This window comes from Genypterus blacodes, unplaced genomic scaffold (genome assembly GCF_046128005.1).
Source record: "Genypterus blacodes isolate CSIRO-AG114 ecotype Tasmania unplaced genomic scaffold, CSIRO-AGI_Gbla_v1 ptg000195l_1, whole genome shotgun sequence".
Taxonomy (NCBI): domain Eukaryota; kingdom Metazoa; phylum Chordata; class Actinopteri; order Ophidiiformes; family Ophidiidae; genus Genypterus; species Genypterus blacodes.
Window position 1 is genome coordinate 1,372,100 of NW_027466995.1, and position 25,108 is coordinate 1,397,207.

Here is a 25,108-nt window from a genome sequence, read left to right on the forward strand (position 1 = left end):
AAATACATTCTATAGAAAATATGGGAAATATTATTCGAATAAATGACCCACGTTAAGTTAGATTGAAGGTTGTTGTGCGGGTGTACACGTCCAAATCTTAACATCATATGTTGCTTGTGTGTGTGTGTGTGTGTGTTGCATTGCTGATAATGACGACACGCAGCCATTGAGCTCTAATGGTTTTATTGCTTGAGAACTGCATCACCAACAGTAGAGGCCAGGCCGTCCAGAGGGGCTCTAGAATAATAGAATCTCTATCTGCGTTTAGAAGAAGGAGTGAAGCAAAGTGCGAACTCTCACTCCTTCACTTGTTTAAAAACTCACAATGAAGCAGCAGCAGCAGGAACAAAAACAAGCCAGTACGAACCAAATCACACGAGTCAAAAGACGACATAAATTCTGCGGCGGGCACAAAATCATTTTCCACTTGCGGTGATTTAGATGAAGAAGAAAGGAAGAAGTAAAAAAAAAAAAAAAAAAAAAGGGAAAAAAAAAAAAAGAAATAAAAACCCCCAACCGAGCGAGGATCAATCAGAAATCTGTAGTGTTGTAAATTAAAATCGATAAAAAGAAACGCTTGCGTCTCCGATCGCCTCTTTTTAATGCTCAAATTATCTGCAACGGAAAGGCTGTCAAAGGCCCGCGCATGCGCACAACAATTAAAAAGCGATTCTTCCTGCTCTTTTCCCTGCGTTTAGAGTTTTCTCCTCTATTATTTTAACATTTTTTAAATCAATACCTTTACCGTCCATCACTCTTACACACTTTAGTTATGTGTAATATACTTGGCACCATAACGCAGTAACAAAAATAGACAAAAATAAAAACAAAAAAAAACAAAAACAGTATACATTTTCTTTAAGGATACCCAAGCCTATCTAAAATATCACATTCATAACCATAATATTATTACGTAGAAATAAGTTAGAGTAAGAATAATAATGAAATATAACGTGAGAGTGCTCTATATGAAACGTTATCTTATATATACTTGCATGGTCTATGGCACTGCCTACACATTCTTAGATAGGCGATACATCTGCTTTGCTCTCCTCCTCCTCTTCCTCTACTTGGAACAGTCGCTCTGTCCGCACACACTTCAGCGTCACAATTTTGGTAAGAATTATAAATTATCTCTTTAAAAAGTACATCATATAAAATGAGACTGGACTGATGTGTCAGGCATGGCAGTGTGACAACAAAAACAAAAAAAACGGAAAATATATATATATCGAAATTGTTGAAATAAAATGAAAACGCTCAATCTTATTCCAACAATGGGACCACCAAGTTTGGTCAGAAGAGAGAACAGCACTAAAACAATCAACAACTCTATGTTATACTGTCCAATGTACAAATAAACCTAACAATATAGATATACAACTTTTTTTTGCATTGCACTTTTCTTTTTTTAAAACACCTTACATACTGTATGGAAAGTAGCTTCTATAGATAGACGCATACCTAAAAATGGCAAGTACGGTGTCAAAAATAAAGTAGTAGGACTGATTTCAATTAGAGTTTTGGCAATGAGTCTGTGGTGAGGAAGAGAGTCGTCGGTCCGTCCGTCCGTCCTTTTATTTTCTGGGGAATAGGGTTGCATGGCAACGGTGAGGTCAGCGATGTGCGTCTTGTCTGGAGCCGGGCCCTCGGGGTGCTTGTCCACGTCTCAACAAGTGTTTTATGGAGAGAGGGGGGGAGAGGGAGAGAGGGAGAGAGAGAGGGATAGAGAGAGAGAGAGACGCGGGGTGTTCGTATGGATGGAGGCGTCAGGACTGCAACTGGTCAGCACTGCTGAGAAGTTTGTCTAGGTTCTTCAGTATACGCTTGTGCAAAGTGTGTGTGAGTGTGTGAGTGTGTGGGTTTGTGTGAGTGTGTGAGTGAGTGTGTGGGTGTGAGTGTGTGGGTGTGTGTGTGTGTGTGTGTGTGTGTGTGTCTCTGTTGGGTGTTCTGTCTGTTCTCATGGAGGCGCTTCACGGAATATGTTCTCCCCCCTTTGGCAACATTTCCCTGTTGAGGAAAAGAACAAAGGTTTTTTTAGCGGCGCTGCAGAAGGAAAATGAGAAAGAAAAGTCAGAAAAGTGAAGCGCAGGTTCAGAGGTTTGACTGAGGCGTCCAAAAAAACGTGTTTCTACTCTTGTGTCACGTCAGCTATGGTCTCACTTGTTCATTTGCCGCGACACTGCTAAGACAGGCGGGTTTTGCCCTACGCGGCGTTACAAAGTGTGTGTACAGGTCGTGCCGAGAGGAAAGCAAATCAGAGTGAATACTGAGAGAAATGGTGAGAATTATAATGAAAAAAATAATATTTACCACGACATCACTGCACCACACAACACTTGTGCTTATTTGCATTAGGTTTACCTGCCCCCGCTGTTATTCGGAAGGACAGGAAGACAGGCTGGCAGGGGGACAAAGACAAATTAGAGTTAGCAACAAGCCAAAACAACAAAGACGCTCAGGCTGGGCCAACAAATAAAAGTTGAAGGCTTTATTAATACCCCCCAACCCTGACACCCACCACCCCCACCCCTGTCCCTGCCTCCCTCTCCCTCTCTCTCTCTCCCTGAGCACCCAGCACACACAGGTTAAACACACACACCGGGGCCTTTGCATTTTTGGGCCCCCGTGCTAACTACATGATACAGTCTTAAACCTAGCGCACCGCGGGCCGTAGCGGCGGTGTGTGCGGTTCGGGAGGTGACGGCCGCCGCGCTCTCTCTCGACATGCCCGGGGTCATCTCGCACACACACACTACTGTCTGTGTCACACTAAGTAATGATGAAAGACCTGCCTTAAGGCGCCTCTCTTTCAGCTTTGAGACCTTCTGTCTGACCTTGGCCAGACTGAGGCGACAGGAACTTCCTCTCTGAAACTTGGACGGGTTATTCTTATGTTTTTATACTTTAAGGGTAAATACAAAACGCTGAAATGAAGGGACGACTCCTGAGCGGGCGTTAAGGAACTAAATTGTGAGTAAATGCAGTAAATGAGTTAAGCACATAGAATTAGTGGGTGAAGGATGAGGTGATGTTGTTGCAGAGTTCTTTTAGAATTTCTAAAATCTATGCTTTAATGATCTGATGTTTAAATTTCATGTTTTGTGTGACTTCAACAAGATGGAGAGGCAAAAATCTATAGCCCTGAATTCCAAAAATGAATCTAGGGGCAGATAGAACCTTAAAAATAACACAGTCACAACATTCTAATTCACTCTAAAAAACAATTGGTTCCATTACTAACAAAAGTAAAGAGAGAGTTGATCTGGTTCCCATGGAGATCAGCTGTAAAGGAAATACTGTATGTTCATCAACATTAACCGGAACGTCCAACCTTGGTCGTGACCTGTTAAAGTTATCGGCACAGTTTAATGACATCATCAGGGAGGGAAGAGGTGGACCGAGCCACCGGCGTTACCTTGTGGTCCCCCATGCAGACATTGGGTCCAATGTTATCATAGACTATAGACTTGTCTTCGTTCTCAGGCTGCGGGGAGACAAAAGCAGAACGTTTCACTCATCACATCATGGAGCTGTAAAGTCTCAATTACAGGGTAAACACACACACACACAAACACGTATGTATCTGCGACACACACACGTGCTGCGCGTACGTGGTTGTGTTGACACAGTACGATCGTTACAGGCGGGGGTGTTGGTGCCCGTGGGCGACACATTCATGGATGAGCGATCAACATAAACGGCGCCATTAAACACAATTAGCGTGATTACATCCTGCACCTCCAAAATAAAAGCCCAATAAGATTCAAACGTGACGCCCAGGTTCAGCCAATAAGAAGTTAATTATGTCATCATATATGCGTCATGACCTCACCGCCTGAGAGTTGAAGGGACTAAATTATAATTAGCGATTAGGGCTTAGTGAGGGTGGAGCAGATTGCCGTAAGTGAAATTAAAGGTTTGGATGAAGGAATATGAATGTTTAAACTGTTAAAGCAAAGCATTAACAAATAACACAAATATCCTCTGAATGTGTGTTTCTACGTGAAGCTTTTGTACGGAGCAGTGACCTCAAAATGCAGAGCGAGAGTCGTTTACAAAGTGTGCAACGTTTGCCTTTGCGAACAAATACACTCCCGGCGTAATCTAAGTGCTTATTTGAGGGAATAACGTTTCCTGCACACAAAGACGCCGATGCCCACTCACACATGAATCTGGAGACCTGGAGTATAAATCACACTCGTCTGGTTGAACTAAGGACTTTTTAAACAGCCACCCACCTACACACACACACACACAGACACACACACACAGGCTGATAGGGCCTTGGCGGTTGTAACTCGGTGAGCTGCTTCAGAGGCAAAGAGACAAGAGAGCTTGAGAATGAACCATAAAGCAAAAAAAAATCTTAAATTAACTTCAGACCAATCCACCGGCGGAGCAGGGTCAGCCCGCCCGCCTGCCCGCCCCCGCCTGAATGCGTGCCGGCGTGTCTTCATCGCCGCCACCTCGTGCTACCTTTCTTCCCAGCAGGCCACGCACTGGCACCTCTCTATTTGTCTGGCAGGCGGCACCCGAGCTGCCGCCGCCGCCTCGCTCGGCCCCCGGATACATTCATCAAACACACACTTGATAATTTACAAAGGCGGCATAAAATTGTGGATTTTCGGGCTGCATAATCTTTAGACAGATAAACAAATTACCCGGGGCCCTCCGGCAGAGAGGGAGTGCTCGCTCGGCTACACATTCATTACCGGCACTCCCGGGCCGGTTGCCGCGCCGCACAGCCAGCGGGCAACCTTTGGCGTGTTAGGGCTCGGCAAGCAGAAAATAACATGATGGCGAGTTAACCGACCGTGCCATGATAGATGACGCCACACGCCGGGCTGTTTACAGGCCCATGTCTCAACAATCTGTAATCCTCCGAGCCAAGGAGTGTGTGAGTGTCTGGTGTGTGTGCGCCGGCGTGTGTGTGTGTGCTCAGTGAATCATCAGCCAATCTGTGAGCACACTAACGGTTAGACTCTGCCTCTGTCCCTACATTACAAGCAATTAGCTGGTGCTGGAGGGCGGGAGAAAGGCAAACAACCAGCAATCTGTGCGAAAATGAAGCAGTTTTTCGCACAAATCTGACGTATTAAGTGGCGGCGCCGTCTCCTTGTTGTACAACGTTTTAGGGCGATCGGGAGAAGTTGTTCCGCCGTGGCTGGAAAGGTCGAAAAACTCCTTGTGGCGTTTTCATTCAGCGAGAAGAAAGAGCAGGAAGGAATTTCTCATTTGTGGGCGCACAAAGGAAAGCCAAACATCCTGAGCAGCCCCCCCTGCTGTGAGACTGTAACTGTACAATACACTTTCACACACATTAACAGATGAAAGTCCTGCACGTTCCAGAGCGCCGGGAAGATTCCGGGCCTCCAAAGTCAAGACGCTACAAACAGAGAATCCGATGTAGAGGGATTGAGAACGCGGGCCAGATCGACGGAGAACAGGTGTACCGCATGTCGGGAGGGGAATCTGCGAGTAATCCGGCAAACAAAACAGCGCCGGGAGCGAACAGACTGCGGCGGAGGGCCTGTGGCGAGAGGGGAAACGAGGGGAGGACGGAGAGAGAGAGAGAGAGAGAGAGAGAGAGAGAGAGAGAGAGAGAGAGAGAGAGAGAGAGAGAGGTGGCAGATTGGCTGCAGTTTACAATGCTGGGATGGATTTGACGGGGGTTCGACTCTATAAGCGGGCGGATATACTGTATATACTGTCTTGGTAGACCCGTGTGCTTAGTGTTCCAAATGAATATTCAGACGGCTCATGCTTCCATCTGTGAGCCGGGGAGGAGGAGGAGGAGGGGGAGGAGAGGAAGAGGAGCAAGGGGGGGCGAATGTGTGGATTAAGGTCGATGGAGATGGAGAAACAGAGCGGGTTTAAAGTTAATTAATGGAGCGGAGGAGAGCAAGAGAGCGCCTTCTTTTCACCGATACCGATGTGAGACGCCGCCTGATCCCAGTCTGGTGGTACTTGGTTGTCAGTCACCCACGTTTCCAACCCGGGGCTTTGAATGAAATTTAAAGAATTTGACAACATCGGCGACACCAGCAACACATGAGCAGATTTATAATTGAGCCACACACACACAGACAAACTGGATCCAAACTCAGCGTCAGTGTGAATCCGGCTCACCTTTAACACCAGCTCTCGGGCAGAGGGACCCATGAGGATTCGGTCACACCAGGCAGGGCATCGGGTGTTCATGTACTGCTTCCCCTGGCTGCTGTCTTCACTGTACGGATAACTGAAGGGGACACACACACACACACAAGGCACAAACACAATCAATAAAATGTGCACCGCGACAAGAATTTATAGTCGGGATTATACGGGAAGAAGCAGGGAAATAATGAACTTTCCCATTAAGAGGAATGAAGGAAAAGGAGTAACAAAGTGCTGTAAAAGGCAATAAAGGACAGCCAATGAGGAAGGCAATAAATGTGATGAGTATGAATCAACAGGGCCGCGGAGAAGTAATCAACATGAGACATGATGTCATCGGCCTTATCTCCAAGACAGAGATCAAAACATATTCCTGAGAAAACAGGAGGTCCATTAGTATGACCGATCATCTGAGTAATCTCCTGAATCAACACACATGGATGGCTCAATCAAAGCAATGCGTCCCTGCCAACTGTACAGGTTGTGTGTGTGTGTGTGGGGGAGAGAAGAAGAGAGAGAGAGAGAGAAGATAAAAGAATGAGAGCGGCAGAGGCACAGCGGGCCAGAGGGAGATTCAGTTTCCCATATGTAAAGCTACATCCCAACACAGTCATCAAAAACAGATTAGGTGCCGCGGCAAATGGCCAAGAGAGATTGTATCCTGGAACAGCAGGAACAATCGCATGATTTAAGCGGCGAGCGGGGGGCTGAAGCCCGGCGAGGAGCCATCGAGCCGACGCAGATTTACATTGTGGAGAATTCAATTTGCCCCTCCGACTCATCAAACTGCTTCAGATTTACACGCCACCAATCCAATTTGTTTGTCGGCGCTCATCAGAATGTAAGACTGGAGCTTACATACTGTTATGCCGATCCAATTTGCTCCTCCAGTGCCGTGCGTGCTAACTGTAGCATAACGCAGAGGCGCCGCTTCCCCGAGAATGGTGATATCCTAATGATAAAATAAACACACACAATGTGCCTTCTATTCATCACACCTGCCACAGCCTTGATCGCTTAATTGGACTTTGTTGCCACGTCAGAGGATGTTTAAGGAACGTTTGGTCGCCGTGGTTGCCGATACTTGAGCTCTACTGCTGTTTGTGTTACGTCTACTACACAACTCCTAGTACTAGTCCTACTTTTGCATGTTCACAGCTTCTTAATACTCTGTATGAGTTGAGTTTTCAAGGAAATGACTTTTGTAAGTTCTGATTTCCTTTGTATGCTGTTGTATAAATGATGTAACCGGAAAACAATAGTGGATTTATTGCTTCAATCATTATATTATATGACGTTATCAATACATTTCAGCGGGCTTCATATCTCCGTCTACTGCTGATCCAAATGCTGATAATGAGAATTTGTTATGAAGAAGTGTAAAAGAAGGGCTGGGTTCAACACACACACACACACACACACACACACACACACACACACACACACACACACACACACACACACACACACACACACACACACACACACACACAGGGATGCATGCATGCACCCACAGCCCCCCCACCAGGTGTACAAACACACAGGCAAAGAGCTACTTAAAAGTTTCCCGCCTCCAATTAGCATTGATAGCACTTAAAAGCATTGGGGAAATGCATGGAGGTGGTGGCGGTGGTGGGTTTGGTATGCTAATCGTAAAGGCTAAAGAAGTGATCCCGGGATAAAAGGGAGCACGAAGAATAGGATGAGTGAAACGGAGATAGAGTGGGAGGCAGAGGAGAGGGGATAAAGAGGGATCAGGCCGAGAGAGCAAAGCCAGGGTGGAAAAGAGCAAAGTGTTCAAAGGGGCCGAGGAGCCGCTCTGACTTCAGGGTGGCCCGGAAGCTCTCACCCTGATGGGACGTCCAAGGGTGGGGGGGGGGGGGGGGGGGGGGCATTTTACCTACCAGGGGGCTCCACCAATACTCTCCTCTAGCTTTATTGACTTAACCACATCGGGGTCATATCGGTGTTAAAGACGCTCAAAAGTCAATCAGTAAAGTCAAGTTTATTTCGCCTCTGACACACAATGAACGACAAACTTCCCCGAGCACTCCCAGAACAAAACCCCTGCTATCGTGTTGTCATTTTGCGGTGACAGCCAGCCATTGTAAAAGCTGATTAAAAAGACTCAACAATGGCCATTAAAGGGCCATTCCGTGTACCCGGTGTGTGCAGGTCTAGGTTGTTCCCCTTTCTGTTTTTACCGCACCCTCCATTGGCTCCAATAGAGATAACGCGGCTTAATGCAACGGCAAACAGTCGACTGGCACGTCGGGGGCCGGAGTGATTAATGTGTCCGATTAGCGCGCTCACAAACTTATCGGTGAAGGTAAACGCGCTGAGAGGGCGTGTGGGCTGGAGGCCCGCGGCTCCTATCAGACCCTCACTGCCCGCACCAAGACTAATTACACTAATTAATGGCTCAAGCTGATAACTAACAACAATGTCTATCTGTTTAGGAGGAGGCCCTGCACTTCAGTGTATCCACACACAGAATATAACATACAACAACATGTGATCACCACTACAAGAAATGGAGCAAAGAGACATTGGTGTATTTGTCTGAATCTAAGGGGAAACATGAAGCCAGACCTTAAGTTTCAGGAGTTTATCTATTCTGTTATTGTTCGGTGTCCGAGATCGACCAGAGGCGTGTAAGAATGACATCATCATTAATGCATCAAGCTTAAATGTTAAAATTGTTAATAACCAGTTATTTGGGGGGGAAATGGAATTCTCCTTAAAGCATATTACTCCTTAAAAACACACTCCTAGATTGAGATCCTGTATTCTTTGTACTCCATTGATAGTGTGCAAATAAATATTGGATTGTATTCACTAAATAATCAAGTCTTGGGGCCAAAGATGTACAAAACAAACGAACATGCTCAATAGAGAATGTGCTTTAAGTGTTTACACGTGCAGTACTGATGCTAACAAACTAATGCTGCCTATAAAGAACTTAACTATTTACATGAAAACATGCAGCAGCAGGTCCAGCACTCCCACAGCTTGAGTAAAGCTGACGCAGGAATACTGTTTTCCTACTTACTTGCCTACCCACAGGTGCGATGATACGTGTGTTTATGTGCGCGTGTGTGCGGGGGAAGAGATACATTTCAGGACCTCTCAGCACTCACGGAGCGCTCATTCACTCACTCATTCATTCATTCATGCTCGGTTTAAGGTTTAATGTTTGACTTGGCTGCTGACACATTACTCACATGTGCGGCGGCCACTGTCAGCTTGTTTGTCTTGCGGCCGTAAAGACGGGTGGAGGTGAGCGAAGGTGCTGCATCACCCGGCCTCACCCGGCCTCACCCGGCGCTGGGACACACTGTTATCCACACACACACACATACTATTTACTTGTACAACACAATCACGGCGCTGCAAAAGCATAGAAACAACTCCTGCTCGACCACAATAACAAAAAGCAAAGACTAAATCTCTAATCCAACAATCTCCTATCTGCTCATCTAATGTTGTTACCTGATTCTGGTCCACATAATGACAAATGAGTGACAGGCCAAACAGTGGGCCATTAAGTTGCTCAGTATTTAATGAGGGCAATATAAACTTGGGGAATATAGGCAGGGCAGGAAGCCAGCGATAAGGCCCATCGTCTCAGTGATAAGAGGTCAAAGGTGCCGGAGAGCATCATGGGATGTCGGAACACCTTTCTGCCATGCTGGGATTGGCTAAAAAGTCAGGAAGTGAGGGTTTTCAGGGACTTGCAGCCTGCAGCTATGTTTGTTTGCCGTTGTCAGGGGAGGCTTGGCAAAACACAACAGACACACACCCACGCGCACACACACACACACACACACACACACACTCACACACATACACACATTCAAAAAGATCAGCCAAATACTATCAATAAAGCTGAATGTTTGCCTCAGTTTGTAGTTCTGGGACGCCCGCAGGCACAACATTGGCATAGCGCAGTACAAACACAGAGTGAAATGCCATCAGTAGCTCATGGCGCGCAGCCTGCTGGGGTTCATCTATGACGCGTGAGGCCTTTAGCTGCTCGGAGGGAGGACAAGACAACACAGATGGCACCCATTTAATCCTCTCCATGTAAGAATGTTTGTAACAAAGCCTCCCCCTCAGTGGCATCATCCCTGCCAAGAGGCAATGACACATTGCAGTGGACAATCTTCAGCTATTATCGCCACAATGGCTCCTCATCATTTTCACGGGCTCTCTAGTAGTTACAATGATGGATGTGCCGAAGGTTGTAAAACAATGTCCCTGTTCAGTAGTTCAACCCATAACGCTGGATCCCGTGGCTGCTCTGAGCCGACGCCAAGCGACTCGCTCGCGACGCTTTTAATGAAACATTGTCGTTAATGTACATCTGTGGCCCTGCGTAAATGGAGTCACGCGCCTCCCACTCCAGCGCAGGTCGGGCGGAGAACAAGGAGGCTCCTTCACGTGCCATGCAAACAGCCAGCGCTATAGGACTCATGTTTTCACAGGCAAACACACAAACACACACAGATGGAGAGGGTGACATCATTCCTACAGGCCTTCAGAGGACGGGGATATGGTGTGAAGAGTGTTATTCACTGAACAAGGACAGTTACTGTACAGTATATAAGTGCCATCAGTGTGAGCACTTCCTGCGCCCTTTAAAACCAAGCCTTGGCAAATTCTCCACCGCGCTGACAATTCACTGGCACGTTGTTATTAACACTTATTGAGAATTGGCACCGGGCCATTTGCGTGGCCTGACCGAATTCTTCCCTTTTGGCCAAGGGCACCGTCATTCCGCCTGGCACGGCTCGTTCTCTCGCTCGCCCCCCGCTCGCAGCTTTTCCCACAGGGGCGAGTCACTCCTGCAGCTCATCCTCATAGACATGCCGAGTTTGGAAAATGTATGCTAACGTGCCAAAGTTGGTCTTCAGGGTGCTTCCTAGGGTTTCCCTGTCAAACACCAAACACAGAAGACACAACTGTTTATCGTTGTTCGCCTCCTCGCTCGCCCCGACCTCCTGACCTGGTGGGGTCACGCTCGGCCCCTCTCCCATTTCCCATGTCTAGACTTGACAAACACTGACACAAACGGGACTGGAGCCATCGTTTTCCCTCTAGCGCTTTCCCACTGGTAGGGCAGCGTTAAGTATCGGAGGGAAAGGAAAAATACGTTAAAGGAGACGTTTGCGGTCAGCTGGCGGCAAAATCGGTTCACCTGCAAGTTTGTAGGGATTCTGAAGAGTTGGCTGAACCTTGCTGGTACTTGGGTATATGTTATCTCTACCTCTCCCCCATATACATTAAACACACACACAGATGCGCCGTGCTGCAGCCATCTTCTCCCCTTACACTGTCCCAACTTGCTGCGCACCGATAGAGTTGCTTATGTCACTCAAAATCTCCCTCAAAAGCCATTCCTAGTAACCATATTAGGGAGAAAATACATTCTTCCACGGCTCCCTCATTGTCCACTGCATTTACTCCCCAAGCCGGGGTTCCCGATTCAATTTTTGCATCGATCTTGTACAAAAAAAAGAGGAAAGAAATCAGATCAGAGGACTACTAAAAGCTTTCCCTTAAATCAATCAAAATACATGAATACGTTACTGGTGCCTTAGTATGTTTTAGGGGATATTGCCTTAGTTATGCCATTTCAGATATGAGATCAAAACTACCATAATCTATAGCACGGCTTACCATTATTTGCAGTCAAACGGCCATGTTGCAGCAAAGATAATGACCTAATGGCTGGATTCTATCTCATGCAAGAGCGGGATGTTGCATTTCGGTCAAATATGATGGAGAACCTGAATCGCAATATATGATTGGTTTCTGATTAATAGACTCATCTGGTCTCTCTCTGTATATTGAGCACACTAGGAAAACTATTTGCCAAACACGGCCTCCTGTGTAGGTCTGTATGTGTGTGTTGTGTGTGTGTGTGTGTTTACAAACCGTCCCGCGGCCTATCAGTGCACGGCAGCCGACTGGCTCCAGGTCCAGTTGTGACAAGGCTCGAACAAATTCCTCACCCGGGTGCTCGAGTACTTGGACATGTCACGGCCAACTTTGACCGATGACTTCTTGAAAGTAAAGTGATATGTGTGTTTCCCCTGCTCATGCGGCGGGAGAACGCATGCGTGCCTGAGCGAGGACGGACGGACGGAGATCCCTGCCTCTGAAACTGAAACCACCCTGGAAAATTGCCTCCTTCAAAAAAAATAGCTGCGGCTCTTAAATGCTTTCAGCTGTGGTTACCTGGCAGAGGCGGAGATGTTGTCAGCGTTGTAGCATCTTGTACATCTGCAGCTGGAAACCAATTATCCACTTTGTCTCATCTAATGCTGAGTTCATCCTTGACAGCATGTCTAATTCTGGGACAACGTCTTATCTATCACTGGACAAGAGACGGAATTAACTTGCAGATTAAATGTTGCTGACTCGTATTGATTTATAGATTGGACAAAAGTGAGCCATGTGCGCGCATGAGCGTGTGTGTGCATTTGCGCGGCGAGGGTGTGTACTGATGGCCTGCATTAAAAAGAGTAATAACCTCACAGATGGCGAGGGGCCGGTCCGGAGCAGGCTATGTGATGGAGAACAATCGTTGAGGCTTGATTGCTCAAGGAGCACAAGGCAGACCTGACAGGGGGGAGGGGTTCCAGTATGTATGTGGGGAGAGGGAGGAGGAGGAGGAGGAGGAGGAGGAGGAGGAGGAGGAGAGAGGGGGGTTGTTTAACTTTAACTAGGCCACTGCTACCCATTACAAGGCTGACAATGATGTGGCTTGTCGCGCACGCAGAGTAGATCAAATCAAATTTCATATGCTGCTCCCAGGTTTCATCTGTTTGATTCATCATCTCCTCAAGTATGTGAGAATCATTTGTATTCTCACGCAGCGGCACCTTCATCCCTCCCTGTGGAGAGATGATTCAGTATTATATAGATAGGTGCAAAAGTCAGCCAGTGTAAAAGGACAATAAATCCACCTGTCACTTATGCAAAGTGATGTAAATGGGGTCCCTGATTAAGACACAGAGTCATTTAAAAAACAGGGAGCAGCAGAACCTTGACACACACCCACACACACTCAGGAAAGAAGTCTCTCTCTCCCGCACACATGCATGCGCACATTCGATAATTCAATCTCACAGTTATAGCTACTTACACACACACACACAAGCATTCTGATAGCACTACGTATCACAAGCACTCTCACTCTCTCACGAGCACACACACAGACACACACACACACACACACACACACACACTACAGCCCTACACTCCCCCGCCGCCCTGCGTCTGCCACCCGAGCAGTTTATCAAGTAATTATTGTTTGATTACAGCGTTTCATTATCTGCACTGATTGAGTCACAACCAACGGCAAAGGTCAAGCGCCATTAACGCGGCGCTCCCGAAACATATTTCCGCGCCGGCCGCATGTTTGCCCTCCCTCTCCTCTGAAAGGGCTAATTGCAAATGCATTTGTTTGAGGAAGAGGAGAGGAGAGAGAGAGAGAGAGAGAGAGAGAGAGAGAGACCGCCTCGCCTCCAATCTCCCCCAAGTCCCCACTGAGACGGAATATCAATGCGGCCCAAAGCATTCACATAGCAACATGTACACACACACACCACACACACACAGAAGCAGTTTGGGACCATACGTAATCATACTTAACTACTGACAGCCATCAAACAACTCTGCTAAAGCCATTTTAGACAAGAAGATAAGATGCTTGATGCTTGATGCTTGATTTTGCAGGAGGTATTTTGGGCCAAAATCTGCTCATTTAATATGTTTTTACCATTTATAACACCAAGTTCCAATTTATTAGGCTGTTTGATTTCCTAACAAAATGGATCTAATTGTAATTAAGGGTATTAAATGGGAACAGGCACATTTTTACCCACCTAAGGGCCGATTCAGAGTTTGTGACATAAGTGGGACACATCTCAACTCTGAATCGGGGCCCAGACTCCGCCCCCTTTCTGTATTTCTAACCAGTGAAGTTCTGAAAGATACAAAACCACAGTGGCCAATAAAATCCTATCATTCCCAGCTCGCTTAAATCCAAATCAATGGCCGGGTTGTTTGGGCGCTGAATGCAAACGTGTCAAAGTTGTGAAGTTGTCGGCGTGAAGCGGCTCGGCTCTTACCTCGGCGGGAAAGAGATCTCCAGTTCGTGCAGCCGATCCTTGAACACAGACAGCTCTTTGTCGTACTCTAAAAGCTGCGGAGAGAAAAAAGGGAATTAATGAGAAGAGATGCATTACGATTGTTTACCTTCTTAACCCTTTCAGTCACCGCAGAAACCATTTTGTCATCATTCAGCAGCAGTCCCATCGTACTGCAGTCACTAAGGGCTAATTTTGCGCATGATTATCGTAGTTGTCTTTTACGTGGGACCAAACAAAGGACACATCTCGTTTATAATCTAATCTATTGATGGTGAAATGACTAACAGAGGTTTCTTGACAGTTCAGTGATTTGCTTTTGATTTAATTGGAACACTTGAGATGCAGCGAAAAGCAATTTTTGAATTCAGAGCAGCAGATGCTCCACTTCTATTCTAATTCTGCAAGTGAGGGGACAATAGAACAATAAAACAAACGAGTGATGAGTCTGAATACAAATACTGCAACTTTTTTAATTACCGTACCATCGAAGAATATTTTAATTAAGTCATCCTCAGCTGCCGAATGTGTGTTGTGAGTGTATGTGGTGTATGTAAGTATATGCATGTACACTACACTAGGCAGAATTGACAACTTGATCGTGTGTGTGTTTGTTTGTGTGTGTGTTACTTTGTCACTCTGGCCCCGCTCTCTCCACACTGACAGTGGATCCACACACTCTTCATCAATCATGTCTCCTCACCCAGCTGTACTCACTCACTAGTGTGCGCACGTACACAAAAACACACACACACACACACACACACACACACACACACACACACACACACACACACACAAACAAACACACACGCGCGCATCCTCCAGTTGCCTCCCTTTCACAAAAACCCATAAATCATAGTGAAAAGTGCAATTAGCAGCTTCTTGTACACATTAATTATCTGGGAGATGAACAGGTAGCCGGGGCACCTGCATGACTGACTCCCCTCCAAGACTGACAGCTAACGTTTCCCCGCAACCCCAGAGGGCGCCCCCCCACCCGCCGCCCCCCCGCCGTGGCCCCGCCTCCTTTCCCTTACAGACGCAGAGACATATTCGTTTAGTAGTAAATTGGCCCATTGTACACACGTTTCAAACATGGGACTACAATTATGGCCTGATGAAGACCTCATCCTACACGCCGCCCGTGTGACAGCGGCCGTGCAGGCGGCTTGATGATAATGACATTACATTGGTGTACTACACGCCGCGATCTGCTGACAGGTACATGATGAAATATCAATGGAGATGACGCGGTACACATGGATAATATTTGGAAGGACGTCCTCCCTGCGTGGAGGTATGGGGGTGGGTGTGTGTGTGTGTGTGTGTGTGTGTGTGGGGTGGTGGTGCTGTCATCAGAGTATTATTTCATCAGTGGAAGGTAACGACTGTCATCCATCTGCGCTCGTGACATTTTTATCTGACTTTCCCGACTCTGCACGTAAGTATAGCTGTGTATGCATTTGTTTGGCATTGCATCGCTATAAGCCCGGCCGTGTATAAACAAGCCAAAGTCCAAGCATCGTGACCGCTCTGGCGTGTGTTTGGGAATGTGTGTGTGTGTGTGTGTGTGTGTGTGTGTGTGTGTGTGTGTGTGTGTGTGTGTGTGTGTGTGTGTGATCATGTGCCACTGGTGTAGAACAGTAGCCATTATTTCCCAGGCAGTGGGGCCCTCAGACAGAGTCTCAGTGGTTCAGGAGGGCAGATGTGCTGCATTCATCAAACTCACACTGCCAGGGTCACGGGAGAGATTCACACACTGTGGATGAGGGATGGCAGAGCAGGGGATGCAACCCTATGCTCCGCTGTACACCCCCCCCGCCCGTCTCACCACCCACCTTGTGTGTGTGTGTGTACGTGTGTGTGAGAAAGACAGAAAAGGGGAAACGGAAAGAGTGGAAATCCTGCTAAAATCCTGAGAGCAGTAATTGACATCCTCTCGTTCTCCACACGTACATGTAGAAGTACTTGTTCAGAGGTGTGACCGTGTTAGTTTAAGGGAGGTAAAGCAACTCAGATTAAGTGCGTCACGCTGTTTAAACAACACTGCCAGACGAGCGCCATTGGGGAGCAACACATGGCCTGTGTGTATCCATGGTGTGTGTGTGTGTGTGTGTGTGTGTGTGTTTGTGGGCTTTAAGTGAATGTTGAGTAATTCATTTAGGTGACTGGAAAACCCTGCAGCCAGAAAGATTTCACACTACATTTCTTCCCAGGTCAATTAAGCATAATGATTTGCTGGTCTGGTAGGTCAGTAGTAAAAAAAAAAAAAAAAAAAAAGGAGGAAAAAAAAACAAGCTTATATTGGTTCAAGGTCTGTTGGCATTAAAAAGCCGCGAGTAGTTTATCAAGCAGGAATGACCTTGGGAGTTGAGGAGGAGGTGGCCGGAGATGATGCAGTTCAGGCAATATGGCAGACAAGGGAGAAGGATGAAGAAGTGCGTGGGTGAGAAAACGGGACGCCGTCATGGCCTCAAACTTCTGACTGCGCTCGGACGATCGCCGCGCTCCTAAATCAGCCTGGCCGTGATAGTTAAGAGGCAGGAAGTTAGGCCAGGGGAAAAAAAGATGGAATTGGAGGTCTCCGGCCCCAAACTGTCCCTCTCGCCGCGCCGGTAGCCTGTCTGCCGCCTGTAATTGTGCTTTGATTTACGCGTTGTCAAATATCCCCGGCGACAACACCAGCTGCCATTAAAAGCCATCAATAAATGTTGGGGTGAAAGGTCATTTAATTTGATTTTTACACCTCACACTTGGCTTTCATTGCAGGGGCCGTATTTTTTCCTTCTTTTTTATGAGATCTTCATTATTTTGTGTGGAAAAGCGATAAACTGTCACTGACAGAGGGAGGCGGCTGATTGGTACTGAGAGGGGGGACGACCCAAACTCAACACTGCGGCACACTGCGCAACTGAGCTGGCGTGGTTGGGTGTTGACATATGTGGAGATGGAGCAAATAAGATGAGGAGTCGTTTCCAAACAGGGAGAGGAACGTCTGAACATCCGAAAACAGAAACTAATCGCCTAGTTTCATCACTATAAGGACCAAATTTAAGGGTTTTCAGCAGAATTACATCATTTTTGGTGATATTAACCACGTCCATAGTAAACCTGTACAAGTTACTTTGAATTTGTAGTTTTTTAATGGATGAATCCCATCCATGAATCAAGGAGGTAACACTTTAATAACAAAATGACTGAGCTTTAATCCAGATAGAGAGGGGCCACAGGGACAGCCGGGGGAACTGATTCTGAATGATTCTATAAATCCTGTGTGGTCACGTTTTGATTGGGCCTGGCTTCTGTATCGCTACTTAAGAGCTCTAACAGCTAAAAAATGAAAGAACTTTGGGACGGGAGAAGCATTATTTTTTTTATCTATCTCCGTTTGGCGTTTAAAAAACTCTGGGCGAGTAATGGTGAGGGCTACACTGCCCGCATGACAAGGAGGAGCGGGTCCAGACAGAAAGGTTCATCACTTACTACAGAAACACAACGGCTACACACACACACACACACACTCGCCTCCTGGTACCCCCATCTGCCCACACCTAGCTGATAAAGTTACAATAAAGAGATCCTGAAACAAAATCAATGGGAAGAGAGGAGTGGGATGGCCCAGTGACTCTATGTGTGTGTGTGTGTGTGTGTGTGTGGCCATGCATGTGCTCCAGGATAGGTAGAGACTGTACTGATTGCCTATCTGCAGACACGCAACACAAACACACACCGTACGCATGCGTGTGTTTGCACTCACACACAGACTCACACACACACAACACACACACAACACACACACACACACACGCGCGCGCCATGCTTCTCCCATCCCTCCACCAGAGCAAGGCCCCACTGTGCCCCTTGACGCCACGAGCGGCTGGAAAATTTAATCTTCCCAAATACTCATCAGGGCTCTCCATCGTCCCGCTGTGACAGCGCCGGGGATAATTAATTATACAATTTCGATGGGAATATCGACTAAACAAACCTATTAATCATAGCAAAAGTCAATAGGCATGGACACATTCAATCATGTCCCGGCCAATGATTACTCCTCTCAAAATACAATAATTATTTTCAAGAGCTGCCTCGAATTAAATTTCTGTCAAGCCGGTACAAGTCTAGCAGTTGATGAAGGATGCAATGGATTTTTTCTTTCCCCTTCCCCAGTGGAGGAGTGTGTGTGAGGACATTTATCCTTTTGGAAAGGTAGTTTGTTTTATAAGGATCATAACATGGTGTGTTTAACCAGACCATGACCATCAGATTATCTCTGATGCCCCCATTAGGTCATCCATCTTGTCTGGCTTGGTGAGGTGGAGGAGGAGGAGGAGAAGGAGGAGGAGGGGGAGGGAAGATGGGGGGGCAGGGTGGTGGGGGTGTCCTCAGCTTTTTACAGTTACTGCTACATGGTCACGGTTTATGTATGTTCCTGCTAATCAAATTCTGTGACTTTTATGTACATGGTGGGCATTTGTTAGCGTTTACTACAGATAATATAACACTGACCTGAAAGATCCCACTCACTTCAGTATACGTACATTCACACAGTCCAGTGTTTCTCTCACTTTAACCTTAAACTGAGATCTCAAAGCATTCACTTATCAAGCATGGCACTTATGTCAGGATGGATGCGTGAATGAAGCTTGCACCTGACCAATCAGTAAGGATCAGTCAGGCGGAAACAAAACCAATCAGCTGTGTGTGAAACCAGAGCAGAGTCATCATCTGTAGATGTTTACTTTGTGTTTTCCTCTTTACGCTGCACTTTCTTGGCACGGCTGTGTGTTTACGCTTCCAGCCTCCAAGCAGGATACACACACACACCGATTGCGCGCGCATATAATTGGGTTAATTCATTATGAGTGAGAAAAAAAAACAGCAAATTGTCTCTTTGCTGCTCCTAACAAAGACACTAATCACCCACTGAGTGTGTCTGAAACACAGATCTAATGGTTCACCTACGGCTTGTACAACCCACACAGCTCATTATTTTTAATTAACCCCGCCGGCTGTGACCATCCATTGCTATCGCGATGGCGCCCGTGCCTCGCTGTTTATGTTTAGTGCTACTTCTGTCAGTGAGTTTTGTGCACTTTTAACGCTAAAACATGTGACACAGGAACACTCTCGACCTCCTCCTGACCTCGGTAATCCATTTTACAGCTGAGGGATAACTTACTCATTACACTTTGATATACTCTTAAGATGTTGTGTCCAACTACATAAAAACACTCTGTACTTCCACTGTGCCAAGATTAGTGGCTTCATAATCCATTCAGCCAGAGAGCGCATGTGTACGTGGGTGTGTGGGTGTGTGTGTGTGTGTGTGTGTGTGTGTGTGTGTGTGTGCGTGTCCTTCATCAGAATTTTGATCCAACTTTGAACCACTTAATGTAATATACAGCCATATAAAAGTTGTTTTTCCTCTCCACTCAACACTCACCTAATCTACGCTCGGCCTTATTTAAAATTTATTCCAAAGACGTTTGTTGGGGACAAAGAGGGAGTGTGTTAGGCCAAGGTGATGTGAGGGCATTTGGCAATACATATGCACGGCTCAGATTAGCAGCAGCAGCAGTAATGGCGTATAGACACATGTGCCTAGTTCACCTTTATCAATGACTTTCCTACTTGCAGCTAATCAGTTTGAAATGTAGCGTATGGCAGTCATTGTTACTATACTAACATCTACGTGCCGACTCAATTAAATAGATGAAAACCGGTGATAAATAAATGAAAAATGAGGAGAGATGAGGGAGCCGGGATGGATGTACTGTACATTGGGGTTAGGAAGCAAAAGGGATGACTTACCGAGGTCCCATTGTTTTCCCGGAAAACGTCCTGGTTGACATAATTAAAAAGCTTCTTTTCAAGTTGAAGAACAACCTAAAAGGTTGGTGAGAGAGCAACAGTGGTTTGATTAATAGCAATACTAATGTGAACTTCACTTTGTAATTAGAGCGCTAATGAACTGCAATGTGCCGCCGTGCTAGGCAATCCTGTTCATTCTACGTGTGTCTCAGAAAGTCATTACACCTATTTATATCACCGGTCCAAACCACCTGTGTACCGCAGAGACGGGGTTCAGGTAAGATAACAGGGAAAACACATAATGCATCATCAGATCATCACATGTAGAAACTCTATATTATTTATTTTCACTTTTCAAATGGGCGTTGGAGTTAAGTCATCATTTTGATAGATGTCATGGGGTGTGTTAATGTTATGACAGTATATTAATATAGCAGCTTACCTTTCGGTCATTATCACTTTCCCGGAATATTAGCTTGTCAACTTCATTGGTGTCGGCGGCTCTGACTGTCTGCATGGTGGCGGCGGAGCAGAGAGTCTGGAGGGGGATGAAGAGGATGAGATGTTACTTTACAACGTTCACATGCAACGTTCACATGCACGCTTTAAGACATCGTGTAACCATTTCATCGCCAAAGACAACGGTCGTCTGGAACTTTTTCAGCAACTCAGGAGCTTTTACTTTGATTTCGACAGGATCCGTTTTCTGTGAGTGTTTTATTCATGTAGGCGCAAAGTAACACATTTACTCACAAATGTCTTAGACAGCTGAGTTACATAACTCCATTTCGTAACTTAATTTCATAGTGGACCAGAGAAATATAACATAAATTCCTAAATACAAGTCATAAATTCTCCTTAGTCCAAAAGTGACCAAACCACAGGTGTGTGTATATCATGTAGATGTGTCGTCTTCTTAACCACTTAAACACTTTGTACAGTAGTGTATTAAAACGCCGTGGGTCCATTCTGCCGTCTTTGTACGAAGCACCAAGCACTACATTACTATGCATCTGAATGATTTTTAAAGAACCACGGCACAAAATACCACCTCACTGTCCCTTTGCTTTATCTGCTCTATATACTGACCCCGGCCGACTGTGTGCATGCTTAAATTCCCCTTTGTGGACTCTTTTAACTATTAGTTAAACATTCGACCATCTGTGTTTGAAGACGTTTGAATGAGGTAATCCCCGGGCCCGGTGGTTCCCATAACCACGCAGGAGAGGGAGAGACGGGCTGACCTGATTGAAATTCAAAGCACAGATCAGATAATCGGGTCAAGCCAATATAGCGCGCTGGAAAAGGACCCTTTAGAATGAAATGTCACAAATCAGTCCGGAGAAACACCGCCACCAGATTAGAACAAACACGGCGGCCTGAGAGAAAAGTCCAACAACTCTCCTCACTACCACCCTCCCCTGCCCCCCACACACCACTGCATCAACCCCATCCCTTCATGCCCACCCACCCCCTCACCCCCCCACACCCCTCCTCCCTCCCTTCCTCCCAAAAGCAACTTTCTAAAGCCCTAACAAATCGCTCCATCTTTCACTCATTTAGGCCATCCAAATGCAGGGTCAATATGGTCCCCTGGCAGCCAAATGCTAATGCGCTTAAGTGTGCTTAAGCAGCTTTGTGTAATGAATAGGCCAAAGAAGGAGCAAGAGAGAAGGGCAAGAGATACTTTCTCTGTCAAAAAGTCATTGTGGCCACAGCTAGCAGAGCAGTCATTTAGACCGAGGCGTGATTAACACCCCAGGCACAATTAGTCGCTGACGTCCTTCACTTTCTGTTCCATACAATGTTTTGGTTTAGAATACACATTCAAGATATTAGTTAGGGTTGAAATCAAACATAAATCTTCATGTAAGTGGTTTCTACAAGTATTAGGTCTTACAATTCTTCAAGAAACCCTCTGATAATGTCCAAATACTAATGATTATCATGCAAGCCAGACAAAAGGATTCTGTTGTTTGACTGCTGAAGGATGAACGTCACCACGATACACGAACATACAAAAGCAAGAACTGTACCTGAATGTTAAGTGCAGTAATAGAAACAAGATTAACTAATAATTCTATACTTATGAGTCATATTTAAATCTAATTTTATATAAATATGTATGAAGGGATGGAGGAAAGCCATGTAGAGGTGACCCTGGTGTGGTCAGTGCTTTTGGTATCCAGGCCTGGACTGTTGCCTGGTGGTGGAAGCTGAAATGTGACTGATTGATCCATTCATAAATAAATAAACGGACTCAGTATCTCAGTATCTCAGTATGGGGGCAGTTGGCGGTTGATTAAAGCTCATATTCAGCTCTCCTCTGTGAAAAACACGACTATCCCGTCACAACCGACACACACAGCCATCATTCTTTGCTGATCCCTGTCCTCCTGTCATAAGATCTGTACAATCGCCAAGAAAGAAGGAAATAAGAACCCCATGCTGCTACTTAAGGCCACATCAGTTCCCTGAAGCCTCCTTCATTCTGCCAGCTGAGTCCAGGTGTCCACCACAGCTGAACAGTGCTCTCCCTTCTACTGAAGCCTTCAAAGCTCCAGAACCCTAAGCACATTTAACCTAAACTTGCTTTCACTGACCGCGCTAAATGATATTACCATAATTCATTTGACTGTAATCGCGTCCTTATTTGATATGTGGTAATAAGGGAAAGACGGGGAGGGAGAGAGAGGGGCAGATGCCAGGAGAAGAATCTGCTCTCCAGAGGACACCCAGGACGTTGTCAACCTTTTAGGCTATTTAACGGTCGCTGCAAAGTGACTTGGCATAACATCTCGGCATTATGGGTCATAGGTCAACGCTGAGTATTTGCGGAGGGAGGGGGGGGGGGGCAAAGGCTGAAGGGGGTGAGGGGGGTGAGGGGTTGCCGAGGACGGCGCTGGTTTTGCGCATCAATGGAGGATAATCTCATGACTGTCGAAGGAGGAAGCGGCTGTTTAAAGGAGCTCTCTATTCCAGCTGCTCTCCTTAGAAGAGAGGTTAAAGCAATCTGTCCCACTTCAAAGACCAAAGACACACACACACCCACGCATACACCCAAACCTTCTGTCTCTGGTCTTTCCAACAGATGGAAGTAATCCACTGTGCGCCAAGTTAAAGACAGCTCACTGACTAAACTCCCTGCTTACATACAGTCCAGAGTTTGATGTCGCAGTTAGAAAAGTTAGAGGTTAAAGAACACATTTTAGAGTTCCATATGTCACTGACGCCACAAAGGTCAAAGTACATTCAACTCATTAAGAGCATTAAATAATGCAACATCAGTATTCATGATCTACATTTTCCTGGTCCAATAGCTCCAATAAAACCTGATTGGTTGATCTCCCATTGTAATCAAAGTGTGTAAAAGGTTCTATGGTCTGAATGGATGATAAAGGGCGTGACAGCGTGCCAGCAAATGTATAATGCGTCCCCCTTTCTCCGGGCATTGTATTCCGTGTTCCAGTCACTATTGATGCTTATTCACGATACACTAAACTGTCATTACATTGCGCGTAATAATCTATTGAAGTGCAGTTACCATTCCGAGTGGGAGAGAGAGAGAGAGAGAGAGAGGGAGAGAGAGAGGGTGAGAGAGAGAGAGAGCTAAGTATTCATTCTTCATTATCAGAGGCAGGGGACAGGGGTTAGGCTTTGTGTCAATAGGGGCAGTGGCATTGTCAGAACGCGCCATTATTTTCTCGCTGCCATGCAAAGCGGCCGCTGCCAGCTGAGGAAGGTGTGCCAACAGGGCTGTCAGGAACGCCGTGAACTGCTTAGCACTCCGATCACTTTTATTCCGTCTGCCACCGTTCATCACGCCCCCCACCGCCGCCTCCACCGCCACCGGCACCTCCACCACGCGCTTGATTGCAACATCTGCCCGAGGAGGTAGAAGGGTAGAAGGGGGGCGTCCAAAGTCGCCGACAACAAATTCGGCCTCTTGCTTCCCTGCCAGCCATTATACAAGAAAGCCAGTAAATCAGCCCTGACCCTCCCCACCTGATCTGCCTGGACACCCGCCAGCTTTATCCACTCTCTCTCTCTCTGCCTCTCTCTCTCTCTCTCTCTCTGTGTCTGGCCAATTCAATCCTTCCAAACACTGTGGATTCATCACCGACACACACACACACTCACACACTCACAGAGCAGGCATATTCAACAAGAAGGAGAGGCAGGAACACACACGATATCGCCCGCCTAGCCTATCTGTGACCCAGAAAGGTTGACCCAAGTAAACCTGGCCTGTGTCACCCCCCTAAAAGCAAGGAACACCCACGCACCCACCCAGCCACACACACACACTCACACACACACACACCAGCACCAAATCTCACCCCTTCCCATGAACCCCCTTGAGCTGTGTGTGCGTGTGTGTTCTAGGGGGGTCCCCTAACCTGCCACGCCCTCGGTTGAGAAGGAGCACGGCGAGGTACGGGGGCGTATGAGGTAGTGATAATGTGCCCTATTTAACTTGTGCATTATAACATCTGGGAAACTTCTTCTAAAAACAATGGGACGCATTGAGGGCCGCCATTCTCGCTTTACCTTCAGAACCCGGCCAAAAGCATTTGTCCCCTCGGAAAAGGATAATGGACAGGCCACAAATCATTCAGGACAACAGGATGGAGGGGTGACTGTGTGTGAATGTATGTGTATGTTTTGTGTGTGAGTGTGTGAGTGAGTGTGTGTGTGTGTGTGTGTGTGTGTGAGTGTGTGTGTGTGTGTTCCCCCCTTGGTATTTAACTTCTCTGCCGGCCCATTCTGCAGGGCCCCGCAGGACAAATTGCCCTGCATGGTTGTCTTTGAGAGGCAGTGCAGCGCGCAGAGAAAGGGACAGGCCTGAAACACAGGGAACAGGCCTATAAAAATTCATCACTTTGACCCCCGTGACCTCCAACTACTGGGGGGTTACACACACACACACACACCAGCCTACCCGCCACCTCACATACACACAGAACACT

General features: G+C 46.6%; 1 protein-coding gene across 1 annotated transcript in view; it reads right to left on the reverse strand.

Moving 5' to 3' along the window:
- Positions 1 to 166: 166 nt before the first annotated feature.
- inpp5a (inositol polyphosphate-5-phosphatase A) overlaps positions 167 to 25,108 on the reverse strand; it is a 106,464-nt gene continuing 81,522 nt past the window's right edge. Inside the window, exons 10-16 of the mRNA XM_076169327.1 lie at positions 20,581 to 20,676; positions 20,139 to 20,213; positions 14,304 to 14,377; positions 6,133 to 6,244; positions 3,419 to 3,487; positions 2,314 to 2,401; positions 167 to 2,010 (exon numbers count right to left, since the gene is read on the reverse strand). Coding sequence (XP_076025442.1) covers positions 2,321 to 2,401; positions 3,419 to 3,487; positions 6,133 to 6,244; positions 14,304 to 14,377; positions 20,139 to 20,213; positions 20,581 to 20,676 — 507 coding nt within the window. The 3' untranslated portion in view covers positions 167 to 2,010; positions 2,314 to 2,320. The remainder of the gene's footprint in view (positions 2,011 to 2,313; positions 2,402 to 3,418; positions 3,488 to 6,132; positions 6,245 to 14,303; positions 14,378 to 20,138; positions 20,214 to 20,580; positions 20,677 to 25,108) is intronic.